The sequence below is a fragment of the Cebus imitator genome, unplaced genomic scaffold (genome assembly GCF_001604975.1).
Source record: "Cebus imitator isolate Cc_AM_T3 unplaced genomic scaffold, Cebus_imitator-1.0 Scaffold57, whole genome shotgun sequence".
Taxonomy (NCBI): Eukaryota; Metazoa; Chordata; class Mammalia; order Primates; family Cebidae; genus Cebus; species Cebus imitator.
The window spans coordinates 392,860-417,220 of record NW_016107372.1 but is presented as its reverse complement, the minus strand read 5'-3'; the positions used below and the strand labels follow the sequence as shown (position 1 = coordinate 417,220).

General features: G+C 43.0%; 1 protein-coding gene across 1 annotated transcript in view; it reads left to right on the top strand.

Annotated features, from left to right (window-relative positions):
* Nucleotides 1–24,361, top strand: part of LOC108304746 (lisH domain-containing protein ARMC9) — a 103,526-nt gene that overhangs the window by 25,692 nt on the left and 53,473 nt on the right. Inside the window, exons 6-9 of the mRNA XM_017529043.2 lie at nt 1,354–1,446; nt 8,225–8,249; nt 17,871–18,028; nt 23,531–23,629. Coding sequence (XP_017384532.2) covers nt 1,354–1,446; nt 8,225–8,249; nt 17,871–18,028; nt 23,531–23,629 — 375 coding nt within the window. The remainder of the gene's footprint in view (nt 1–1,353; nt 1,447–8,224; nt 8,250–17,870; nt 18,029–23,530; nt 23,630–24,361) is intronic.

The following is a 24,361-nucleotide window of genomic DNA, read 5'->3' as shown; positions in this document are numbered from 1 at the left end:
CCCAGCTAATGTTTTGTATTTTTAGTAGAGACGGGGTTTCACCATGTTGACCAGGATGGTCTCGATCTCTTGACCTCGTGATCCACCCGCCTCGGCCTCCCAAAGTGCTGGGATTATAGGCTTGAGCCACCGCGCCCGGCCTACAATTTTTTTTTTAAATGTAAGAACTCTCTGGTTGGGCACAGTGGCTCATGCCTGTAATCCCAGCACTTTGGAAGGCCAAGGCAGGTGGATCACTTGAGATCAGGAGTTCTTGACCAGCCTCGCCAACATGGTGAAACCCCATCTCTACCAGAAAATGTAAAAACTAGCCAGGCGTGGTGGCACTCACCTGTAATCCCAGCTACTCAAGAGGCTGAGGCAGGAGAATTACTTCAACCTGGGAGGCAGAGGTTGCAGTGAGGCAAGATCGCGCCACTGCACTCCAGCCTGGGTGACAATGCAAGACTCCATCTCAAAAAAAAAAAAAAAGAACTTTCTGCTCAACTGGCAGCATTTTTTCCAGAAGTCAGATGACATACTGGCTAGAATGATTGGGTGGGGTGGGAGATGTAGGGGAGGACACAGAGCTGGAGAGGCAGAGACGGTGGGGAAGGATGGAAAGGTCTGTGGGCCACGGGGCAGCAGCTGAGAGAACAGTGGATATGAATTTTTAGTGGTTTAGTTACTTTTTTGTGGAACTTCTTGGTTTGGATAGAAGATATTTCTGTATAAAGACTGCAAGGAAAATTGTCCTGAGACAAAGATTGTTACTTGTATTTTTTCTTATTTTGTTTAAGTCGTTAATTTTTTCTTAATGAGCATTATTTGAGATAAAGAATTTATTTTTAAAGGACAAATCAAGGTAAGAATATATCATAATTCTTCACATGATGGGGTATTTGTGGCAAAAAAATAGCTCTGTCCTTTCTTCTTATCTAGACGAGGTTTGTGGAAATGAGTCCCTTTCTTGGGGAAACTCAGTAACTTGGTTAGAATTGTTTATGTTAGGCCTCCCAGTGCTGTGCATACCTAGACTGTGCTGAACTATTTTTGGATTCAACCTAATAATGTTCCTTGTCACAATTGTGTTTAAATCACATGAAATATTCAAATCATGTTCAGGGTTATTTATTCTCTGTTTATGAAAGAACTCTATTTTTTCTTCCTGCTGTGAGCACTTGAATCTTCTGTAAATGAATGGTCAGATGTCCTAAACCCTGTTTTTCACAGCCTCACATCACTGACAAGACACTTTGCTTTTGGTTTCAATCACTGTGCAGGGTTTTGTAGCCTAATGACTTCAACTTGATGACACCATTGGTACTTAGTAATCTAATGTTTGCATTTTTGTTCCTTTGCCTTTTTCTTTAGGATTCCTGGACTCCAGAGTTAAAGGTGAAGTTGGAGAAGTTTCTAGCTTTAATATTTAAAGCCAGCAACACGCCAAAGCTCTTAACAATATATGTATCCTTTTGGAGCAAATAGAGACCCCCTATCGTTTTAGAGCAGATTTTATTTAGAGTAGCACACTGGCTTAGGTAGCCTCATGAAATAGGGTTAATTAATAGTGTGACTTTCATATTTACAAGGTGAATGAATCATTAGAGGCAGGTCATGTAGAGATCAACTTCTATGTCATTGGATCTCTGAGATTGTCTTTCCTGTTAGGTCTTATTTTGATATCATGTGGCAAGAAGCTGTCTTGGTAGAAGAGAAAGTTTGTCTTCTTATAAAAGAACTCCTTGGGATAATTGTCCATTTCTAGAAGGTCACTTAACCACTTTCAAGGCCTTCAGGCCATGGCATATGGATTGGGTGACCAACTAACTTGTCATTCAAATTGGGACTTCTTTTTAAATAACTTTATTGAAGTGTAATTTACATACTGTAAAATCTACCCATGGTAAGTGTACAATTTAATGCCTTTTGGCAAATGTACAGATTTGTACAGCATCACCACAGTCCAGTTCAAACTGGGACACTTTCAAGAGTAAAAAGGGGCACTAACTGGACAGAGTTCCAGGGTGACAGGTGTAAATAGAGCCTGTTTCAGGAAGAGCAGAATATTAGGTCACCCAACCCATGGGAGACTAATTTCCCAAAGGTCATTAGTCTTTAAAGACACATATCTCCTTTTATTTGGAATAAAAATGTATCCAAAGTTATTTCATAACAAGAACATAATGTTTTGAATTATAAAATTGGTGATTGTTTTGTTTAATTTCATGAAAAATTTAGGCTACTTTGCCACATAATACCTTCTGCTTCCTTTCTAACTCCAAAGCATTTGACTTTCTTGGCCTAACTGAAGTTTTCTGTCGCTAGGATTCCATGCCATGTTTCTACTTGAGCTCCCTAAGCTTTCCCTGTTGCCTGGATTCAGATTCCTCAGTTGGCCTCAGCCAGACAGACTGATCTACAGCTCTCCTCTCTGCTTTTATATCCTTAAGGCTTTTGTTTAAATTCTTCTCTTTACCTACATACCACAATGTTTGCATATCCAGTCCTTTTTCTTCCTTGGGTTCCATATGCAGTGATTTTCAATGAAATTAGAACTTTCCTAGCTTGGCTTATAATTATTTGAACATGATTTAAAAAAGTATTTCTCGCCGGGCGCGGTGGCTCAAGCCTGTAATCCCAGCACTTTGGGGGGCCGAGGCGGGTGGATCACGAGGTCAAGAGATCGAGACCATCCTGGTCAACATGGTGAAACCCTGTCTCTACTAAAAATACAAAAAATTAGCTGGGCATGGTGGTGCGTGCCTGTAATCCCAGCTACTCAGGAGGCTGAGGCAGGAGAATTGCTTGAACCCAGGAGGCGGAGGTTGCGGTGAGCTGAGATCACACCACTGCACTCCAGCCTGGGTAACAAGAGCGAAACTCCGTCTCAAAAAAAAAAAAAAAAAAAAAGTATTTCTCAGCTTAATTTTTTTTTAATACTACTCTTTGTGGAATAGGGCTACGCCATGGTGTGCCCAGAGTAGCTCAGCTTAAAAGTTATGGGTGCCAATATGTTAAGAATCTAAACAAAATGATTTACATGGTAAATTTTGTTAGTTACATTAATAATAGTATATTCAAAACAGTACCTGACTGGGCCCCGTGGCTCACGCCTGTAATCTCAGCACTTTGGGAGGCTTAGGCGGGAGGATCGCTTGAGCCCAGCAATTTGAGCCCAGTGTGGGCAACATGGTGAAACCCTATCTCTGCAAAAAGTACAGAAAGTTAGCCGAGCATGGTAGCATCCATGTGACTGTATTCCCAGCTATTTGGGGGAGACTGAGGTGGGCAAATCACCTGATCCCGGGAAGTTGAGGCTGCAGTGAGCTGTGATGGTGCCGTTGAACACCAGCCTGGGCAACATAGTGAGACCCTCTCTCAAAAAAATAAGAATAAAAAAATTAATAATAATAGTACCTATTTCATAGGAAGAGTATGAAGATCGAGTTAATACATGTAACAGTCCAGTATATAGTAAGTGCTTGATAACAATTGGCTATTGGCATTAGAGTTTTTAAGTACCGTCACCTTTCCTCCTGTTCAACATGCTTTGACGCATATGCTAAAATACAGCAGATAACTATAAATAACATTCTAATATTTTCCTTGTTACATGAAAATATTTGCAGTTTATTTTAATACATTAAGCTTCTACTATGAGCCAAATATTGTTCTAGGCTTTAGGGATATAAAGAAAAGGCCAAGAGATAATTCTGTTAGCTAAATTGAAGCTTTGAACAATAAAATGGGAGTCTGTGAGGCAAACGGAGGAGGGGTGGGAATTACAGGTAGAGGAGACATCCTGTGCAAAGGCACTGAGACAGTACCTGGGAAGCTAAATAATTTAATACTGCTGGAGCAGGTTATTGACATAGACAAAGGCAGAGACGAGGAAGGGCCTAGGTCATAAAGGTTCATGCCAAGTCCTGTAAGGAATGAGGAGCCTTTGAAGCATTTTAAGCAGGAGAATAACAGTTGTATTTGCAAAAAAATCACTTTTTGCTTCCTGATTATAAAATCAACTGTGTTTCTTATAGAAAATTTGGGAAGTACAGAAATGTATTTGTATACAGACATACACCCAAAAGTATATAATATTTGTAATATACATAGGTACATATATGTGTATGTATATTTCTTTTTTTTTTGAGACGGAGTTTCGCTCTTGTTACCCAGGCTGGAGTGCAATGGCGCGATCTCGGCTCACCACAACCTCCGCCTCCTGGGTTCAGGCAATTCTCCTGCCTCAGCCTCTTGAGTAGCTGGGATTACAGGCATGCACCACCATGCCCAGCTCATTTTTTGTAGTTTTAGTAGAGACAGGGTTTCACCATGTTGACCAGGATGGTCTCGATCTCTTGACCTCGTGATCCACCCGCCTCGGCCTCCCAAAGTGCTGGGATTACAGGCTTGAGCCACCGCGCCCGGCCTGTGTATGTACATTTCTAAGTATTTTTATCAAAGGAAGAGACCATCTTCACATGTCATTAAATAGTCTTCAAAAGCAGGTGAAGTTCCCTCAGAGGCTTAAACATAGAGCGACCACATGACCCAGGAATTGCAGTCCTTGCTGTATACCCAAGAGAAATGAAAACACACATATGTCCACACAACAACCTGTACACAAATGTTCATAGTAACATTATCCATAATAGCCAAAAAAAGGCAAACAGCCGAAATGTCTATCATCTTTTGAATGGATAAACAAACTGTGGAGTTGTCCAAATGATGGAATATCATCCAGCCATAAAAAGGAATGAAGCACTGATTCATGCTGTAACATGGATGATCCTTGAAAGCATTATGCTAAATGAAAGAAGCCAGTGACTGGGACCAGGTATTATATGACTCTATTCATAAAATGTCCAAAAGGCAAATCTGGAGAGATAGAAAAGTAGATTAGTGGCTGCCAGAGGCTGGGGAGAGCAGGGAAAATGTACTCACTGCCACTGAGTACAGGGTTTCTTTTGGAGGATGATGAAAATGTTCTAAAATTGATTGTAGTGATGGTCGCACACCTCTGAAAATACCGAAAACCATTGAAATGTTCTCTCTCTCTCTCTCTCTCTCGCGCTCTCTCTCTCTCTTTCTCTCTCTCGATGGAGTTTTGCTGTTGTCACCCAGGCTGGAGTGCAATGGTGTCACCTCGGCTCACTGCAACCTCCACCTCCCAGGTTCAAGTGATTCTCCTGTCTCAGCCTCTTGAGTAAATGAGATTACAGGCACCTGCTACCTCACCTAGCTAATTTTTTTGCATTTTTAGCAGAGACAGAGTTTTGCCATGTTGGCCAGGCTGGTCTCAAACTCCTGACCTCAGGTGATCCAACTGCCTCAGCCTCCCAAAGTGCAGGGATTATAGGTGTGAACCACCATGCCCAGCCTGAAAGGCACACTTTAAATAGGTGAATTATACAGTATGTGAATAAACCTATTACAAGGAGAGAGATCCAAGATGGCTGATCACTAGCAGCTCGGGATTGTAGCTCCCACTGAAAGAGCAGAGAATGAGAGGACGCCACACTTTCAGATCAATTTTTGTTGCTCATGCACCAGGAGATTCCCAGCGGAGGAGCCCCACGTGTCGCCAGCGCGACTCTTGAGGCCGGTGAGGCGGTTTTGCTGCTGCCTTGGAGCGATGGTTCTTGGTGCAGAGTCAGAAAGGCACCATCAATCTTAAAGCCGCTGTTTTGGCCGGCACAGTGGGTTGCTCAGATTCTAGCGCCGGGAATCAATGGGTTGGACGTCCATTCAGAAGCCCAACTATAGAGACGGTGATTATAAAGACCACAGATGGATAAATCTATAAAGAAGGGAAGAAAACAGCCTAAAAAGGCTGAGAATACCCAGACTCAGAACGCCTCTCCCCCTACAGGGGATCACAGTTCCTCATCAGCAACAGAACAAGGCCTGATGGAGAAAGACTGTGTTCCATTAGCAGAAGCAGACTTTAAAAAGTGGATGATAAGAAACTTCTGGCAATTAAAAGAACTTGTTTAACCCAATGCAATGAAACTAAGAACTTTGAAAAAAGGTTTGACGAAATGTTAAAAATAACACACAATTTAGAGAGGAATATAAGTGAATTAATGGAGCTGAAAAATACAACACGAGAACTTCGCGAACTATGCACAAGTTTTAACAGCCGAATTGATCAAGCAGAAGAAAAGATATTAGAGGTGGAAGACCAACTTTATGAAATAAAAAGACAAGATTAGGGAAAAAAGGATAAAAAAGAACGAGCAAAGTCTCCAAGAAATATGGGACTATGTGAAAAGACCTAATCTACGATTGATAGGTGTACCTGAATGTGACAAAGAGAATCAATCCAAGCTGGAAAATACGCTTCAGGATATTATTCAGGAAAACTTTCCCAACCTAGCAAGGCAGGACAATAGTCAACTCCAGGTAATACAGAGAACACCACAAAGATATTCCTCAAGAAGACCAACCTCAAGGCACATAATCGTCAGATTCACCAGGGTTGAAATGAAAGAGAAAATACTGAGGGCAGCCAGAGAGAAAGGTCAGGTTACCCATAAAGGGAAGCCTGTCAGACTCACAGCAGATCTCTCAGCAGAAACCCTACAAGACAGAAGAGAGTGGGGGCCAATATTTAACATCCTTAAAGAAAAGAACTTTCAACCCAGAATTTTACATCCAGCCAAACTAAGCTTCATAAGCGAAGGAAAAATCAAATCTTTTGTGAACAAGCAAGCACTCAGAGATTTCATCACCACCAGGCCTGCTTTACAAGAGCTTCTGAAAGAACCACTACAAATAGAAAGGAACAACCAGTATCAGCCTTTCTAAAAAATGCCAAAAAATAAAGAACATCAACATAATTAAGAAATCGCATCAATTAATGGGCAAAACAGCCAGCCAACATTAAATGACAGCATCAAACTCATATATATTGTTATTAATTCTAAATTTAAATCGACTAAATCCCCCAATCCAAAGACACAGACAGGCAAAAAAAGCCAAGACCCATTGGTATGCTACATCCAGATCCATCTTACATGCAAGGATACACAAAGACTCAAAACAAAAGGATGGAGAAAAATTTACCAACCAAATGGAGAGCAAAAATAAATAAATAGAAAGCAGGAGTTGCAATTTTTGCTGATAAAATAGACTTCAAAGCAACAAAGACCAAAAGAAGCAAAGAAGGATATTACATAAAGATAAAAGGATCAATGTAACAAGAAGAGCTAAAGATCCTAAATATATATGCACCCAATACAGAAATACCCAGTTATATAAGACTTACAAAGAGACTTGGACTCCCACACAATAATAGTGGGAGACTTACAGATCAATGAGACAGAAAGTTAACATCGATATTCAGGACTTGAACTCTGATCCGGAACAAGTAGATTTAATTAACATTCATAGAACTCTCCACTTTAAATACACAAAATATACACTCTTATCAGTACTACATCACACATATTTACAGGTTTAAATGAAATATTGGTTGGCTGCTTGTTAATTATTTTCTTCCCTCATTTTTTTTTTTTTATGTCTCTATTATTAAACACGATTACAGGCATACCCATTTTTAGACTGCATTCTAGCCCAGGCAATAAAGCAACACCCCTGTTCTCTCTCCCTCTTCCTCTTTCTTCCTTTCCTTTATTCTTTTTTTTTTATTCTTTTTCTTTCTTTCTCTCTTTCTTCCTCTAAAAATAAAAAAAAAAACTTATTACAAAAAAATTAAGGAAAAGTTTAAGACAAGGGAAAAGAAACATGTTAAGTAACTGCCTTCAGTCATGCAGCCAGACATGTGGGAACTGAGATTTGAACCCAGGCAGTCTGGCGCCAGAGTTCGTGGTCTTAGCCACTGTGCTGTGATAGGCTTTCATTGCAATATCAATTTCCTTAGGATAAAGCTTTGAATTGAAGTTAGAGTTGAAGTATGTATAAAACCAGATTTGCATTTTTAGTAGAATGTCTTGGGAAGGCCTTTGGAAGGGCCAGTTAGGAGGCTGTTGAAATAGTGCAAGACTTGAATTCAGACAGTGCTAATTGAGATGGGGAGAACAGGACTTACTTGGGAGTGAGGCAAATATGGAGAAGTTGCTTAGCTATTTATAGCAACAGCTGGAGCTGGCCTTCGCGGTTCCGAGAACCCTCTGTTTCACCATGCTGAGGTGCTTTATCACATTAGCTGCAGGGTGTCTGATAACCCCAAGTCCTGTTCCCGGAATGCCTGTTTTCCTGAACTTCTTTGTCATCCCAGAAGGAGAGTGGACAAAGTAACAAAGGTAAATCATCTAGATTTAAATTTGTCTAAGAACAACTTTGCTAATACAAGTTTTAAGTAGTAAGATAGGTGCAAAGATGGAGAGAATTCATGATTTTGGCTTTACGAGTCCAAATATTTCTGAAGGGCTTTGCAGTCATATCGATCTGCAGTTCCTTGAGGCCCTTTTCAGGAGGGCTAGCATTGTTAGTTTTGCCTTGTATATCGGATAGCTAAGCCTCAGAGTAATGAAGGGAATCCAAGTAATATCCCAAAGGGAAGGAACTGCAGCAGCACACGAACCCTGGAAGACACATGGCGGCATGGGTGAGGAAAGAATCATTTTAATTGTTTTAATATATTTAACTTTTACCTTGAACTAGTCAACTGGGGTCTTCAAAGAAATATGCTGTACCCATTCTTATCAAGCATTTTCCATTCCAAAGTAGGAATTCTAGTTTGTTTGTTTGTTTGTTTGTTTCATTTTTGTGATGGAGTCTTGCTCTAACACTCAGGCCAGAGTGCAGTGGCGCGATCTCGGCTCACTGCAACTTCTGCCTCCCAGGTTCGGGCAATTCTCTTGCCTCAGCCTTCCGAGTAGCTGCGACTACAGGTGCACACCATCACACCCGGCTAGTTTTTGTATTTTTAGTAGAGACAGGGTTTTACTATGTTGGTCAGGCTGGTCTCGAGCTCCCGCCCGCCTCGGCCTCCCAAAGTGCTGGGATTGTAGACGTGAACCACCGCGCCCGGCCGAATTCTAGTCTTAAGTTTGTAGCATAAACTGTTATTTTTCCATGGTCAATAATTTTTACCAGAACTATTCACTTTTGAGTAAGGTGAGAAAACTATAATTAATATGAAGTTGGTGGCCACAGCTGGAGAACTGTGCCTCAAGTTTACTTTTGATACTATATTTTGAAAGCTGCTTCCCTTTGGTGAGTATTGCTAGCATAACCCTCAGTTCCCAGCAGGTGGAGTGTGACTACAGGAGATCTTGTTCCATGCCCCTTCAAAGCAGAGTCATGTCAGAGGATTTCAGAACTTCCTGCCCTTGCTTTTTCCTGTGTGGTTTTTTTGGGGGCGGGGGGGAGTGAAACCCTTTTTAAAAAAGGAAGCATTAATCGGTAAATTATTTAGCTCTTTGCTCACCAGGGAGTTGGCAAATGAACAGTGGGGTTTGTCAACCTCAGGGAGAGCTTGGGTTTGGTTTTGTCACTCAAGATGGCTTTGGTAGCATCAGCCTTTGAGGAGTCTTTGGTGGCTTGTTTTTCCTCTTGGTAGCCTTGAGTATCCCAATCTCCGCCGTTCTAAGAGTGCGACTGGTTCTGCCAGCCATGCTGACCCTTCTGTCACTCAGAGGGGACAGGCCCTGCTGACCCTTCATGGAGGAGCAGGGCTACAGATGTGGCCCCACAGGATCAACCTAGACTGTTCCAAGGGTTGCAGGAATGCCCTGAGTCTTGGAGCTCCCCAAGGTTGCCCTGCCCCCAGCACAGTTTGTGGAAGAAGAGTCCCAGGTCACGTCGTCAGCTCTGCAGGCCTGCTGTCTGTGTTCATCGAGGCCCGGGCCTTGGCCAGGATGCGTCCTAAGCCAGTTTGCTCACCTTAGCACAGCCAGCATCTTCAGCGGGGCCTTTGGATCTTGCCCTGCAGCTCCTGGAAATGCGCCTCAGTCCACTGTTCCATTGCTGCCTGATAGACCATCCTGACTTGGTGGCACAGAACAATGACATTCACTTAACGTGGTGACGACGACCCTACATGGTCTGAGAGCTGTGGGTTCAGTTAAGCTGTTCCCCCACAGCAGGTCTCACGGTGCAGTCAGGTGAAGTGGGGTGGGGCCAGCTCCAAGGCACTCAACATGTAGAGTGGTGGTGGGTGCTGGCTGTCACCTGGGATCTCAGCAGAGGCCCTTGACGAGAACACTTGTGTGGCCTTTCCTCGTGGTCTGGGCTTCCTCCAGGCATGTTGACTGGGTTCCCAGGGTGAATGTCCCCAGAGAGAGCCAGGTGGGAAGCTGTGTCACTTTTTCTAACCCAGCTTCTGAAGTCAGTCATTTCTGCTGCATTCTGTTTCTTGCAAGTGAATTCCTAAGGTCATCTCACCTTCAGAGAAAGGAGATAACATTTCTCTTTTTTTTTTTTTTTTTTTTTTTGAGACGAAGTTTCGCTCATTTCCCAGGCTGGAGTGCAGTGGCACAATCTCCGCTCACTGCAACCTCTGCCTCCTGGGTTCAAGCGATTGTCCTGGGCTTAGCGTCCCGAGTAGCTGGGATTACAGGCATGTGCCACCACGCGTGGCTAATTTTGTATTTTTAGTAGAGATGGGGTTTCTCCATGTTGGTCAGTCTGGTCTTGATCTCCCGACCTCAGATGATCTGCCCCCCTCGATCTCTTAAAGTGCTGGGATTATAGGTGTGAGCCACCCCACCTGGCCTACATTTCTCTTCTTGATGGGAAGGAGGGTGTGTCAAAGACTGCAGGCATTTTAAAACCACCATCACACCTGCACCTCTGGGCCCCAGAGAACTGCCTTAGTTGTTAGTTGAATCGGCAAAGTCCCTGTTCTGAACTGGCCTTTGGACTCCCAGGCAGTGGTGGGGGGAAGTGGTGAGAAACTTCTCTCTGGTTCCTGAGTTTCTGCAGTTCATGTCCCACTAGCGTAAACTGCATTTTTTTAGCATAGCTTTCTTCTGAGAGCGTTATTGTCAATCTGATAAGTGGCTCAGTTTTGCAGGTCAAATAAACATGGGAAGGGGAATGCAAATAGAAGAGCTGTGTTTCTCTACAGGTTTTTATTGTTGGAATTTCAGTAAGGAGACCAGTTTTCAAGGCTTCTTTAGGATCGATTTTAATGAGTTTTCTGAAAGCCAAGCAGAATGGCTGTGGATTTGAGTCTGAGAAGTAAAGTGCATCTGTGGTGGAGTGAATGCTATAATGCGGTGTTGCTATGGAGACTGGAGATTAGCATTTTGGGCCTAGGCATGACAGTCATTTGTCACCCCCTGGTCCCCTTGTCCCCTCATCCTGCAGCTAAGGCTGCATTAACCAAAGGCACAGACATGCCCCAGTTTAATTTAATTCTAGACTCACGCGTTGTTTTAAATGAAGCGGCTGAGTGATGTTGTTCTGTGTGTCTTGATAGGAATTTTTCATAGATAAAGGGAAATTGCCATAAGCTTTTAAAGAAGGCAAGAAAGGTGCTTGCAGCAGAAACTTCCCTCAAAAGGAATTACATTTGAAATATTGCGTAGAATAAAAAGTTAGACTGACAATATAGTAACATTGGATTATTGTTTTCACCTAGTTACTTAAAAAGGATATAGAAATAGTATCTTTGGCTTTTCTAGCATGAATTTTTTTTTTTTTTTTTTTTTTTTTTGAGATAGAGCCTCGCTCTTGTTGTCCAGGCTGGAGTGTAGTGGCACGATTCTGCTCACTGTAACCTCTGCCTCCTGGGTTCAAGCTATTCTCCTGCCTCAGCCTCCCGGGTAGCTGTGACTACAGGCGTCCACCACCACACCCAGCTAATTTTTGTACTTTTAGTAGAGACCGGGCTTCACTGTGTTGGCCAGGATGGTCTCGATCTCTTGACCTCGTGACCTGACTGCCTTGGGCTCCCAAAGTGCTGGGATTATAGGAGTGAGCCACTGTGCCCAGCCTCTAGTGTGAATTGATTCAACCCTTTTAGAAAATGAGCAATTGATCATTTTTCTGGAGTTTAGAGCCCTAAACAGCATTTAAAAAAATAATGTCATATTCATAAGTTATGTTTTAACTTTCTTCATCCAATATCTGTTGATTAGTGAAATAGCAAAGAGGCAATTTTTATCTGAATACAAAGAGGAAAGAGTATATCATTATAAAGATAGAGTGGTTAATTTTAGGTTTTTATAGTGGGTGAGGAAAACAATTCTATATTTAAAAGTTGATCATTTTGTCTTGAGGCAGCCAATTAAAGTCCCATTTACCCTTTAAAAAAATGCGGCACCCTAAGTGAAGCAGAAAGGTTGAAAAAGAAAGCTTGAGTGGCAGGGGAGAGAGTTATATCACTTTTATGTCAGTAGTTTTGGATATGAAGAGTCTCAATAAATTTCGCTGGCGTGACTAAGACGGTTTATTCAAGTAATATGAAGGTTCTAATAAGACATCTCCATTAAAATTTGAGGTCTTGCCGGGCACAGTGGCTCAAGCCTGTAATCGCAGCACTTTGGGAGACCGAGGCAGGTGGATCACAAGGTCAAGAGATCGAGACCATCCTGGTCAACATGGTGAAACCCCGTCTCTACTGAAAATACAAAACATTAGCTGGGCATGGTGGCACGTGCTTGTAGTCCAGCTACTCAGGAGGTTGAGGCAGGAGAATTGCCTGAACCCAGGGGGCGGAGGTTGCGGTGAGCCGAGATCGTGCCATTGCACTCCAGCCTGGGTAACGAGTGAAACTCCATCTCAAAAAAAAAAAAAAAAATGTTGAGGTCTTGCCACTAGGCATGGTGGTTCATGCCTGTAATCCCGGCACTGTGGGAGGCTGAGGTGGGAGAACAGCTTGAGGCCAGGAGTTTGCGACCAGCCTGGCCAACAATGTGAGACCCTATTGCTACAAAAACTAAAAATAAAATAAAATAAAATAACCGAGTGTGGTGATGCAGCCCTGAACTACTCTCAGCTATTCAGGAGGCTGAGAGGGAAGGATTCTTTGAGCCCAGGAGTTGCAGTGAGCTGTGATCACACCACTGCACTAGTTTGGGTGACAAAGCCAGACTCCATCTCAAAAAAAAAAAAAGAAGTTGAGGTCTTGCATAGCAAGGCATCTTGGCTTAGTTGTTCTTGTCTCATAAAACTTTTGACAGGGAAAATAGAAAGTACTGTTTAATAATCTGAAATAAAGTTGATGTGTTTGAGCTGTCACCCAAATAGCTTCTAGTCATGGACAGTTCTTGTTTGTAGCTAGTTAAGATATCTGCAGGGTGATATCTCCGGGTAGCAGGCTATTCTCCTAAAGAGCGTACAGTCGTCCCTCAGTATCTACAGGGATTGCTTCCAGGACCCCCACAGATAATCAAAATCCACAGATGCTCAAGTCCTTTATATAAAATGGCATGCTGTTTGCATATAACCATTTTTATTTATTTATTTATTTATTTATTTATTTATTTATTTATTTTTGAGACGGAGTTTTGCTCTTGTTACCCAAGCTGGAGTGCAATGGCTCGAGCTTGGCTCACTGCAACCTCCGCCTCCTGGGTTCAGGCAATTCTCCTGCCTCAGCCTCCTGAGTAGCCGGGACTATAGGCACGCACCACCATGCCCAGCTAATTTTTTGTATTTTTAGTAGAGACGAGGTTTCACCATGTTGACCAGGATGTTCTCGATCCCTTGACTTCGTGATCCACCCACCTCAGCCTCCCAAAGGCGTGAGCCACCATGCCCGGCCATTTATTTTTTTTTGAGACAGATTCTTACCCTGTTGCCCAGGCTGGAGTGCAATGGCACAATCTCAGCTCACCGCAACCTCCACCTCCTGGGTGCATGCAATTCTCCTGCCTCAGCCTCCTGAGTAGCTGGCATTACAGGCATCCAGCACCACACCCGGCTAATTTTTGTATTTTTAGTAGAGATGGGGTTTAACCATGTTGGCCAGGCTGGCTTCGAACTCCTGACCTCAAGTGATCCACCCGCCTCGGCCTCCCAAAGTGTTGGGATTACAGGTGTGAGCCACCGCGCCCAGCCACTATTTGCATATAACCTACACACATCCTCCCATATACATTAAAATCATCTCTGTAGTACATATACCTAATGCAGTATAAATGCTGGGTATATTGTTGTCATACTGTTTTGTTTATGATGTGAAAATGACATGAAAAAAAGTCTGTATCTGTTCAGCTCAGGTGCTTTTCTCCCCAAATGTTTTCAATTTGAGGTTGTTGAATCCGTAGATGCAGTACCCATGGATATGGTGTCCTGACTGTATTTGAAAATGGTTGCAAACATTTCAGTCCTATTGCCTCCTTCTCTCATTCCAATAGGCTGTAGCAGCCTTTTATCCCTGAGATGTGCCACACTTTGAAATTGTCATAAATTCTGATTCTGAAAAAAATAAATAAATAAATAAAAATTAAAAAAAAAATAAATTCTGATTCTGGGTTCCCAAGGCAAAAATTCCACAGATAATCTTATGTTTAGTTAATTGCAGAATGAGCTTCTTGGGGGATGGGTTCCTTTGGGCAGTCTCCTTTACAGAGGGACTGCTTTGGGGACATTCACATTGGTGATTTGGGAGGTCATTGGGCCTAGCTAATGGGTTTTGGTACTTGATTCATCATGTGTCACTTGGTCTGTGTTGAGAAAGCTTGCATAGATATTCTTCAATACTTAACCACAACATGGGATTATGAATAGTATTCTATGGAATTTTCAACATTGAAAGTTTTAGCTTATCTAATTTTGAACTATATATATATATATGAAAAACTATTTGTATTTATTTACTTTTTTCAGACGGCTCTATTGCTCAGGCTGGAGAACAGAGGTGTGATCTTGGCTCAGTGCAACCTCTGGCTCCTGGGTTCAAGCGATTCTAGTGCCTCAGCCACCCGAGTAGCTGGGATTACAGGTGCATGCCACTATGTCCAGCTAAATTTGTATGAGATGGGGTTTCACCATGTTGGCCAAGCTGGTCTTGAACTCCTGGCTTCAAGCGATTCACCTACATTGGCCTCCCGAAGTGCTGGGATTATAGGTGTGAGCCACCACACCCCACCTAAAAAATTTTTTTGTTTGATTTGAGATGAAGTCTGGCTTTGTTGCCCAGCCTGGAGTGCAGTGGCGTGATTTTGGCTCACTGCAACCTCCTCCTCCTCGGTTAAACCAATTCCCCTACCTCAGCCTCCCAAGTAGCTGGGATTACAGAAGTGTACCACCATGCACTGCTAATTTTTGTCTGTTTAATAGAGATGGGGTTTCCCCATGTTGGCCAGGCTGGTGTCAAACTCCTGACCTCAGGTGATCTGCCTGCCTCAGCCTCCCCAAGTGTTGGGATTACAGGTGTGAGCCACCATGCTCAGCTGAAAAACTTTAATCATAGTACAAATTTAACACATCCTAAGAGTCAGAAGGTAGTGACCCCTTTTCCCTAATAATGTTTAAGGAGAGTCTTGATAAATGATTTTCAGTGACATTCTCAGGGTATTCAAGTACTGGATGTAAATTCATGTCAGGTGATTTTTTTTTTTCTTTTTCGAGACAGAGATTTACACTCATTGCCCAGGCTGGAGTGCAATGGTGCGATCTCGGCTCACTGCAACCTCTGCCTCCCAGGTTCAAGAGATTCTCCTGCCTCAGCCTCCCAAGTAGCTGGGATTACAAGCATGCACCACCACATCCAACTAATTTTGTATTTTTAGTAGAGATGGGGTTTCACCATGTTGGCCAGGTGGAGTCAAACTCCTGATCTCAGGTGATCCACCCACCTTGGCCTCCCAAAGTGCCGGGATTACAGGTATGAGCCACTGCTCCCGGCCTATGCCAGGTGACTTTTTAAAGTTATCTTTCAATACTGAGATTTGTGGATGTTGAATAATAATAAATAGTTCAATATCATTGATATTTTGAGTTTTAATAGTAAAAATATTTTAGTTCTATACATAAACAATAATGAAACATGAAAGTTTAAAATACAATTTGAATGTAGGTTTTTAGGACAAAAATTAGGAAGAATGGATAACTTAGGCTTTCTCAAACCTGTGGTGTGCGTCAGAGCCTTTGGGGAGTTTGTTGAATATTTGTGGATGATTCTGATATATTTCTGAGCTTGCATGCCACTGCTTTAGGATGGAACTTTCCTGCCTCTTTCAAAAGTTACCTACTTGTATAGAAATGTATTTACAGGCCGGGCGCGGTGGCTCAAGCCTGTAATCCCAGCACTGTGGGAGGCCGAGGCGGGTGGATCACGAGGTCAAGAGATGGAGACCATCCTGGCCAACATGGTGAAACCCCGTCTCTACTAAAACTACAAAAAATTAGCTGGGCATGGTGGCGCGTGCCTGTAATCCCAGCGACTCAGGAGGCTGGGGCAGGAGAATTGCCTGAACCCAGGAGGCGGAGGTTGCGGTGAGCCGAGATCGCGCCATTGCACTCCAGCCTGGGTAACGAACGAAACTCCGTCTCAAAAAAAAAAAAAAAAAAAGAAATGTATTTACAAAGCCTTTCACCCCTCTCCATGAAATAAAATAGTAGTGATAGCCACCACTATTGATCACCTTCTCTGAGCCAGCCATTGTGGTAGACACTTTGAATGTGTTTTTTAAATTTAATCTTCACAATAACCCATCAAGGTAATTATAACTGCCCCCATTTTATAGGTTAAGAAATGAGAATCACAGAGTTAAATATTTTGTCTGTGGTTACCCAACAAAAAAGTAGAGTAGGGATTTGAGCCCAGGTCTTCATAATTTTAAAATATCTCTTCATATCCTTGAAACCTGTTCATTTTGAACACTTCAAATATGATACAATAGTTGGATCAGGACAAGAGTGAGTTACTCTGAGTTTGGGGGTAGCGTTACCTCCTTTTGTCCAAAATGTGACCTTCAAGAAAGGGAAGGTGGTACAGGCAAACAAGTGCCAACACCAATGAGGATTCACCTGTTCCTGCTGCCACTAGGAAGGCGTGGCCTCAGTGTCTTCAGGGCTGCCCTCTGGGAGATTCCAAATACAGAATCCTAGAGCCTTCCAAGCTGCTTGCTCTAACGCCTGGTGGGAGTGGTCTTATGCTTTACCAAACTGGCAGAATGATGGAATCTTTTCTCCTTCTGGATTCTTGTTTTTCCTAGCATTGAGCATGTTTTTCAAGCAGCCTAAAGTTTTATTTAAAATAAAGAACTGTCCTGCAGATATGAATTGTCTCCCAGACAACTACATAGTAGAAAAACAGAAAAAAATACAGGTTTGATTCAGGCATTTTATGAGCTCAGTTTATTTAGAATAAAGTGTTTATTTTCTTTTTCCTTTCTTTCTTTCTTTTTTTTTTTTGGGCTGGGGGACAGAGTCTTACTCTGTTGCCCAGTTGCCCAGGCTGGAGTCCAGTGGCGCAATCTCGGCTCACTGTAACCACTGCCTCCCAGGTTCAGGTGATTCTTGTGCCTCAGCCTCTTGAGCAGCTGGGATTACAGGCGAGCACCACCATGCCTGGCAAATTTTTGTATTTTTTTAGTAGAAACGGGGTTTTACCATGTTGCCCAGGCTGTTCTCCAACTCCTGGCTTCAAGTAATCTGCCCTCCTTGGCCTCCCAGTGTTGGGATTACAGATATGAGCCACCACGGCCCTTCTATGTTTATTTTCTTAGACATAGAAGAACTAAAAGAAATTAAATGAGGTTCAGTCAAAGGAATAGATTTTCTTGGGAAACCCAGTGAGGATTGAGTTGAACTTCCTGAAAAGGAAATTTTAAGTCAATGGTTACAAAGCACTACGTAAATAAATGTGGCATAAAATAGAAGTAAGTGTGAAACAAATAGTGTCAACTTTATTGTTACAACAAAATATTCGGACAGTAAGTATGGTAGTTCTTTGAGAAGAAGACAATTATTTTTCATATTGTGGGTTTTTATTGATGTTGTTTGTTTAACTGTCTTCCTAGAAACGTTGCATCAGCTCCACCAGCAGCTGGTTGAAGCTGAACGTAGGTCAATGACATACCTCAAACGGTACAATAAGATCCAGGTGGACTACCACAATCTCATTGGAGTCACAGCAGAGCTGGTGGATTCTCTAGAGGCCACAGTCAGCGGCAAGATGGTAAGGAAGATCCCTGTGTGTGTATGTCTGTTTGGCAATGAAGAGGTCTCATGGGCAAGGACTGTGTTGATATGGCAGATGGAACCTGCCTCTCTCCATTCCAAGCCAGTGGTGCCTGCTGCTCTATTTCCAAAAGCTAATATGCACGGAGGAGATGAAGCTGACATTTTGTGTTGTTTTTAACAAGCCTCTTGCAGTGTTTTATCCATTTTTCTTAACACACTAACTCCATATCTTTACTTCTCTACCTTCTTCTTCTTTTTTTTTTTTTGGATTTCGCTCTTGTTGCTCAGGCTGGAGTGCATTGGCGCAATCTCGGCTCACCGCAACCTCCACCTCCCCGGTTCAAGCAATTCACCTGCCTTAGCCTCCCGAGTAGCCGGGATTACATCAGCCATGATGCCTGGCTAATTTTGTATTTTTAGTAGAGACCGGGTTTCATCATGTTGGTCAGGCTGGTCTCAAACTCCTGACCTCAGGTGATCCACCTGCCTCGACCTCTCAAAGTGCTGGGATTACAGGTATGAGCTGCTGCGCCTGGCCCTTTTTTAAAAAAATATTTTTCAAAAAATTGAGTCAGGGTCTTGCTTTGTTGCCTAGGCTGATTTTGAACACCTGGGCTCAAGTGATCCTCCTGTCTTGGCCTCCCAAAATGCTGGGATTACAGGTGTGAGCTATTGTGCCCAGCCTCTAATGTTGGCAAAGGATAAATTGTCTGGCAACAGAAAAATATGTGGTGGCAAAAAAATGAGGAGGACATGCCCTGTCGTATAGGAAAGCCACTGATTTTCTGATATTAGTTTTGTATTCAGCTGCCTTTCTGAATCCTATTAATCTTGGGTTTTTTGATTGATTCTTCTGTATTCTAGATTGACAGTCATGTTATCCAATAATATTTGTTTTGCTTTTACAGTTAATCTTACATTGGCTATGGCCTATGGGATATTGTTGAATAATGTCATCATGGGCATCTTTGTCTTGTTCCGGACTTTTTATAAAGTACAATAAAATCTATTTGTGGACATACAGATTTTTTAAAAATTAAAGTAACTGTAGGTTCATACTACATTAATAAAAAATAATTCAGGCCAGGCACAGTGGCTCACGCCTATAATCCCAGCACTTTGAAAGGCTGAGGTGGGAGGATCACCTGAGGCCAGAAGTTTGAGACTATTCTAGGCAACATGGTGAGACCTCTGTCTCTAAAAAAAAAAAGAAATTAAAAGTAAAATTAAGCTGGCCATGGTGTCTCACATCTGTAATTCTAGCACTTTGAGAGGTCAAGGCGGGCAGATCATCTGAGGTCAGGAGTTCGAGACCAGCCTGTCCAACATGGCGAAACCCCATCTCTACTAAAAATACAAAAATTCACTGGGATTGGTGGCGCATGCCTGTGATCCCAGCTACTCAGGAGGCTGAGGCAGGAGAATCTTTTGAACTCGGCTGGCAGAGGTTGCAGTGAGCCAAGATCACACTACCACACTGCAGCCTGGGTGACAGAGTGAAACTGTATCTCAAAATAAATAAATAATTTAATTTAAAAAAAGATGAGTTAGAGGAGGGAAGCTGGACTCTTTACTAGCCTTTTTAATGTAAAAGAACTACGTGCTCATGGTAAAAAATTGAAACAATTCAGAGAAGTGTATAGTATAAAGGAGCAAAAGTTCCTTCACCACAATGCTGTGGATGCACTTATTTATTGATATTCAAGACTGACATTGGGCCGGGCACGGTGGCTCACGCCTATAATCCTAGCACTTTGGGAGGCCGAGGTGGGTAGATCACCTGAGGTCAGGAGTTGAGACCAGCCTGGCCATCATGGTGAAACCCCATCTTAGGAAAAAAAAAAAAAAATACTGACATTGTCTTGTGTATTATTTTAGAACATTTCTCAGCATATGCATGTGTGTGTGTGCATGTGTACACACATGCGTACAGCATATCTACACTTAGTTGGATCATATGATTCATTACTCTTTTGAAACTTGCTATTTCTCTTTTGATATAACTTGGAAATGTTTCCACATGACCAGATCCACCTCATTATTATTATTATTTTTTTAAGATGGGGTTTCGCCATGTTGGTCAGGCTGGTCTTCAACTCCCAACCTCAGGTGATCCACCCACCTTGGCCTCCAAAGTGCTTGGTTACAGGTGTCAGCCACCTTGCCCAGCCCCACCTCATTATTTTTAATTCTTGTACACGATTCCGTTATAAAGGTGAATTGTTATCAGAGCTCTGGTGATGAACATTTAAATTTTTTGTTTTTTTGTTTGCTATAACAAAAAATGTTGCAGTGAACATCCTTGTGTATACTGTACATCGTGATAAAATTCTAAAATGGGAACTGATAGGGCAAAGATACATATGGGCATGAGTGTTTTGATAGAGGTTGCCAAATTATTTGTCCTAAAATGCCTACAATGCCTACTCCACAATAGTGTCTGAGAGGAGCTGTCTCCACACATGGCAGCACTAAATTGGAGTAAACTTTGAAATCTTTGTCAGTTTGATAAGTAAAACTTGGCATTCTGCATATTTTAATTTAGATTTATTTTTTGTTTTTGAGACAGAGTCTTGGTCTCTCACCCAGGCTGGAGTGCAGTGGCACGATCTCGGCTCACTACAACCTCCACCTCCTGGGTTCGAGCGATCCTCCTGCCTCAGCCTCCCAAGTAGCTGGGACTACAGGCGCATACCACCACGCCCAGCTAATTTTTGTATTTTTAGTAGAGACAGGGTTTCACCATGTTGATCAGGCTGGTCTTGAACTGACCTTATGATCTGTCCTCCTCAGCCTCCCAAAGTGCTGAGATTACAGGCATGAGCCACCACGCCTGGCCAATTTAGATTTCTTTAATTATGTATGAGGCTGAGTATATTTTCATATATTGTTATTTGCTATAGCCATATATATGTATACATATATTTTTTTCAGCCATTCGTTTTCTTTCCTCATTCTCATGTTTTAAGCAAGAAAGTGACATGATGAGATTGGCTTGTTAGAGAAATGGTTCTGCTAGCAGTTTCAGAAGTTAAAGGAGCAAACAGTTTCAGGACTGAGGGTTTGATGCAAAATCTCAAAAGCCACAGAAATCTCCAGAAGAAGAGGACTGAAAAGCATCCAGTGGTTTTGACACTTAGAAGTTCATTGGTTGTGAGCTTTGGCACACGAGTTTCCATGGAGGAACACAGGTAGAAAGTTGGTCACATTGTGTTGAAAGGTGAAGGTGGGTTGAGATGGCAAACCACAGGCAGTTCTTTCAAGGACCTTGGCTGTAAAGAGAAGCTGTTGAGAGGAGGTTGATAGACGAGGATCTAGGATGAAAAAGAAGAAGAAGATCTAGGGTAGGTCGGGCGCAGTGGCTCACGGCTATAATCCTAGCGCTTTGGGAGGCCAAGGCAGGTGGATCACCTGAGGTCGGGAGTTCAAGACCAGCCTGACCAATATAGAGAAACCCCATCTCTACTAAAAATACAAAATTAGCTGGGCGTAGTGGCACTTGCCTGTAATCCCAGCTACTCGGGAGGCTGAGGCAGGAGAATCACTTGAACTCGGGAGGCGGAGGTTGTGATGAGTTGAGATCACGCCACTGCACTCTACCCTGGGCAACAAGAGCAAAACGCCAGCTCAAAAAAAAAAAAAAAAAAAAAAAAAAAAAAAAAAAGGGAAAATAAAAAAAAAAAAAAAAAAAGATGTAGAAGATGGGGCAGATATGTTTCTAATATGAAATATATGCGAACATGTTTCTAGTTATAGGGAAGAAGTAAGTATAGAAAGAAAGGTTAAAATTATAGGATGAAAAGGTATGTTTTTTGTTTGTTTGCTTGAGACAGGGTCTTACTCTGTTGCCCAGGCTGGAGTGCAGTGGCGTGATCACAGCTCACTGCAGCCTCAATCTGCCAGGCTCAAGCCATCCCCTCACCTCAGCCTTGTGAGTAGCTGGGACTACAGGTGTGTGCCACCATGCCTGGCTAATTTTTATTTCATTTTTATTAGAGATAGTATTTCACTGTGTTAACCATGCAGGTCTCAAACTCCTGAGCTCAAGTGATCCACCTACCCCAGCCTCCCAAAATGCTGGAATTACAGGCATGAGCCACTACGCCAGGCCTGAAAAAGGAATGTTTAAATTTTAATACTATAGAAATTTACTAAAGGAATTCAGAGGGAATGGACTCAGGATAATGTAGCAGGTCTAGCCCTGGGATGGGGTCCCTTTTTCTCCAAGTCACTTCACATGTAGCTATGTAAAAAGGGATGACAGACACCTGCCACAGGATGGACGGAGCCTTTTATGTGGCTGAAGCAGACCAGAAGTTTCTAGCAGATAGGCAGGAGGCCCAGGAGGAGAGAAAAGAGCCCAGCCCTTTCCAACACCCCAGGGGTGGAGTAGCCCTGCTTCCCACACAGCCTGGGGGGATGGCCTTTCTCCTCTGCAAGTGGATGAGCAGGGGTGGGAGAGCAGCTGCTTCTGCTGCCACATGGAAATTCCCCCAGATGGAATCGAGAAGCTGCAGAAGAGGAGGTTCTTTTCCAACCGTCATTCCTAGAAAAAGTTTTGGAAGGGTGTACACTTTTTAATAGTTGTTTCCCGCAGGGATTGGTTTTTTGGGGAATGGTAGGATTCAGGAGGGGCTGTGGTACTTGTACATTGAAATGAGCATACATTTTTTTCTTAAAAGAAAATATATGAGATGAAAACAATTCCAAGACTTTCGATGTGGTGTGTCAATCCTGAACTCTTGTAGCTGGTGAGAGAGGCACCAGCTCTCTCTTTCTTTTCTAAAAAGAAAATATAAGAGGTGAAAAAAATTCTAACATCTTTGATGTATGTCAATCCTGAATTCTCGTAGCTCGTGAGAGCGGCACAAGAGATGCTGAAGGAGAGTGCGAAGCCAGCAGCGTTGATGGCCACAGCAGCTCAGCCTCACGTTGTCAAGCACTGGATAGTTGATTAAAAGCGTCTCCATCATTCAGTCATCAAGCACTGGCGGAGCCACCTGTCATGTGTTAGGCATATCTGTGACCTTATTTACCCCCTCACGGCAGCTGTTTCCATAAAGGTGTGGAAAGCAGAGGCAGAGCTATTGGTCTTCTCGAGTCCAGTACTTGAGCCCTGACCTTCGGATTTGAAGCCTGGCTCTCTTTCCCCCACGTTATAGTCACCCAGTGACTTTATTCCATGAATTTACCAAAAGGGTTTGAGATCTGTTTATTCTGCAGTGGAGATACCTGGAGTAGAGTTACATAATTTGCAGTTTGTTGTCTCATGAGCACGCCTGTTGTGTGTTAGCACATTGTTCTATTAGGACCAGTGCTTTTACTCCTCCCAAGAGCTCTGATGCTAAAGCAAATGATTATTTTTCTAGCTTATATTCCTCATCATCGTGCCTTACAGAAAGCTGTTGTGAGGCCACTCTAATAATTGCCAGCATGGCTCGGGTGCCCCTCGGTGAGTTTCATGCCATCATCAGTTGTCTTTGTGTCCTCCTTGCAGATCACCCCTGAGTACCTGCAGAGTGTCTGTGTCCGCCTGTTCAGTAACCAGATGCGACAGAGCCTGGCACACAGTGTGGACTTCACGAGGCCCGGGACGGTGAGGCTCCGTACTCAGGGCAGGGTGCCAGTGGTCTCTCCTCCCAAATCTAAAAAGAGTGTAACTTTAAAAATAGCATGAGAAAATAACATGCAAGAGGCTGCATTTCAGCTGGCTTTTGAAGTCTAGAAACTCGTAGAAGGAAAATAAATCTGTTTTTGAAGAGGGCACAGCTGAAAGCTGGCCTCTTGGGGAGGGTAAGGAGAGAGGTGCATTCTGTCTACCAGTTGTAGCCACTCAGTGGGACTCCCAGGGCTGGGGATCAGTAGGAATGGATGGAAACTTTATTCTCTGCCTTTTTTTTTTTTTTTTTTTTTTTTTTGCAATGGAGTCTCACTCTGTCACCCGGACTGGAGTGCAGTGGCGCTATCTTGGCTCACTGCAACCTCCACCTCCCCAGTTCAGGCGATTCTCCTGCTTTGGCCTCCCAAGTAGCTGGGATTACAAGTGCACGCCACCATGCCCGGCTAATTTTTTTGTAGTTTTAGTAGAGATGGGGTTTCACTGTGTTGGCCAGGATGGTCTCGATCTCCTGACCTCGTGATCCACCCACCTTGGCCTCCCAAAGTGCTGGGATTGCAGGCATGAGCCACCGTGCCTGGCCCATTCTCCTTTTTTAAAAGCACTGCCATAGGGGAGGTTGTGTGGTCTAAAGCAGGGGCCTTTTTTTTTTTTTTTTTTTGAGACGGAGTCTTGGCCTCTCACCCAGGCTGGAGTGCAGTGGCACGATCT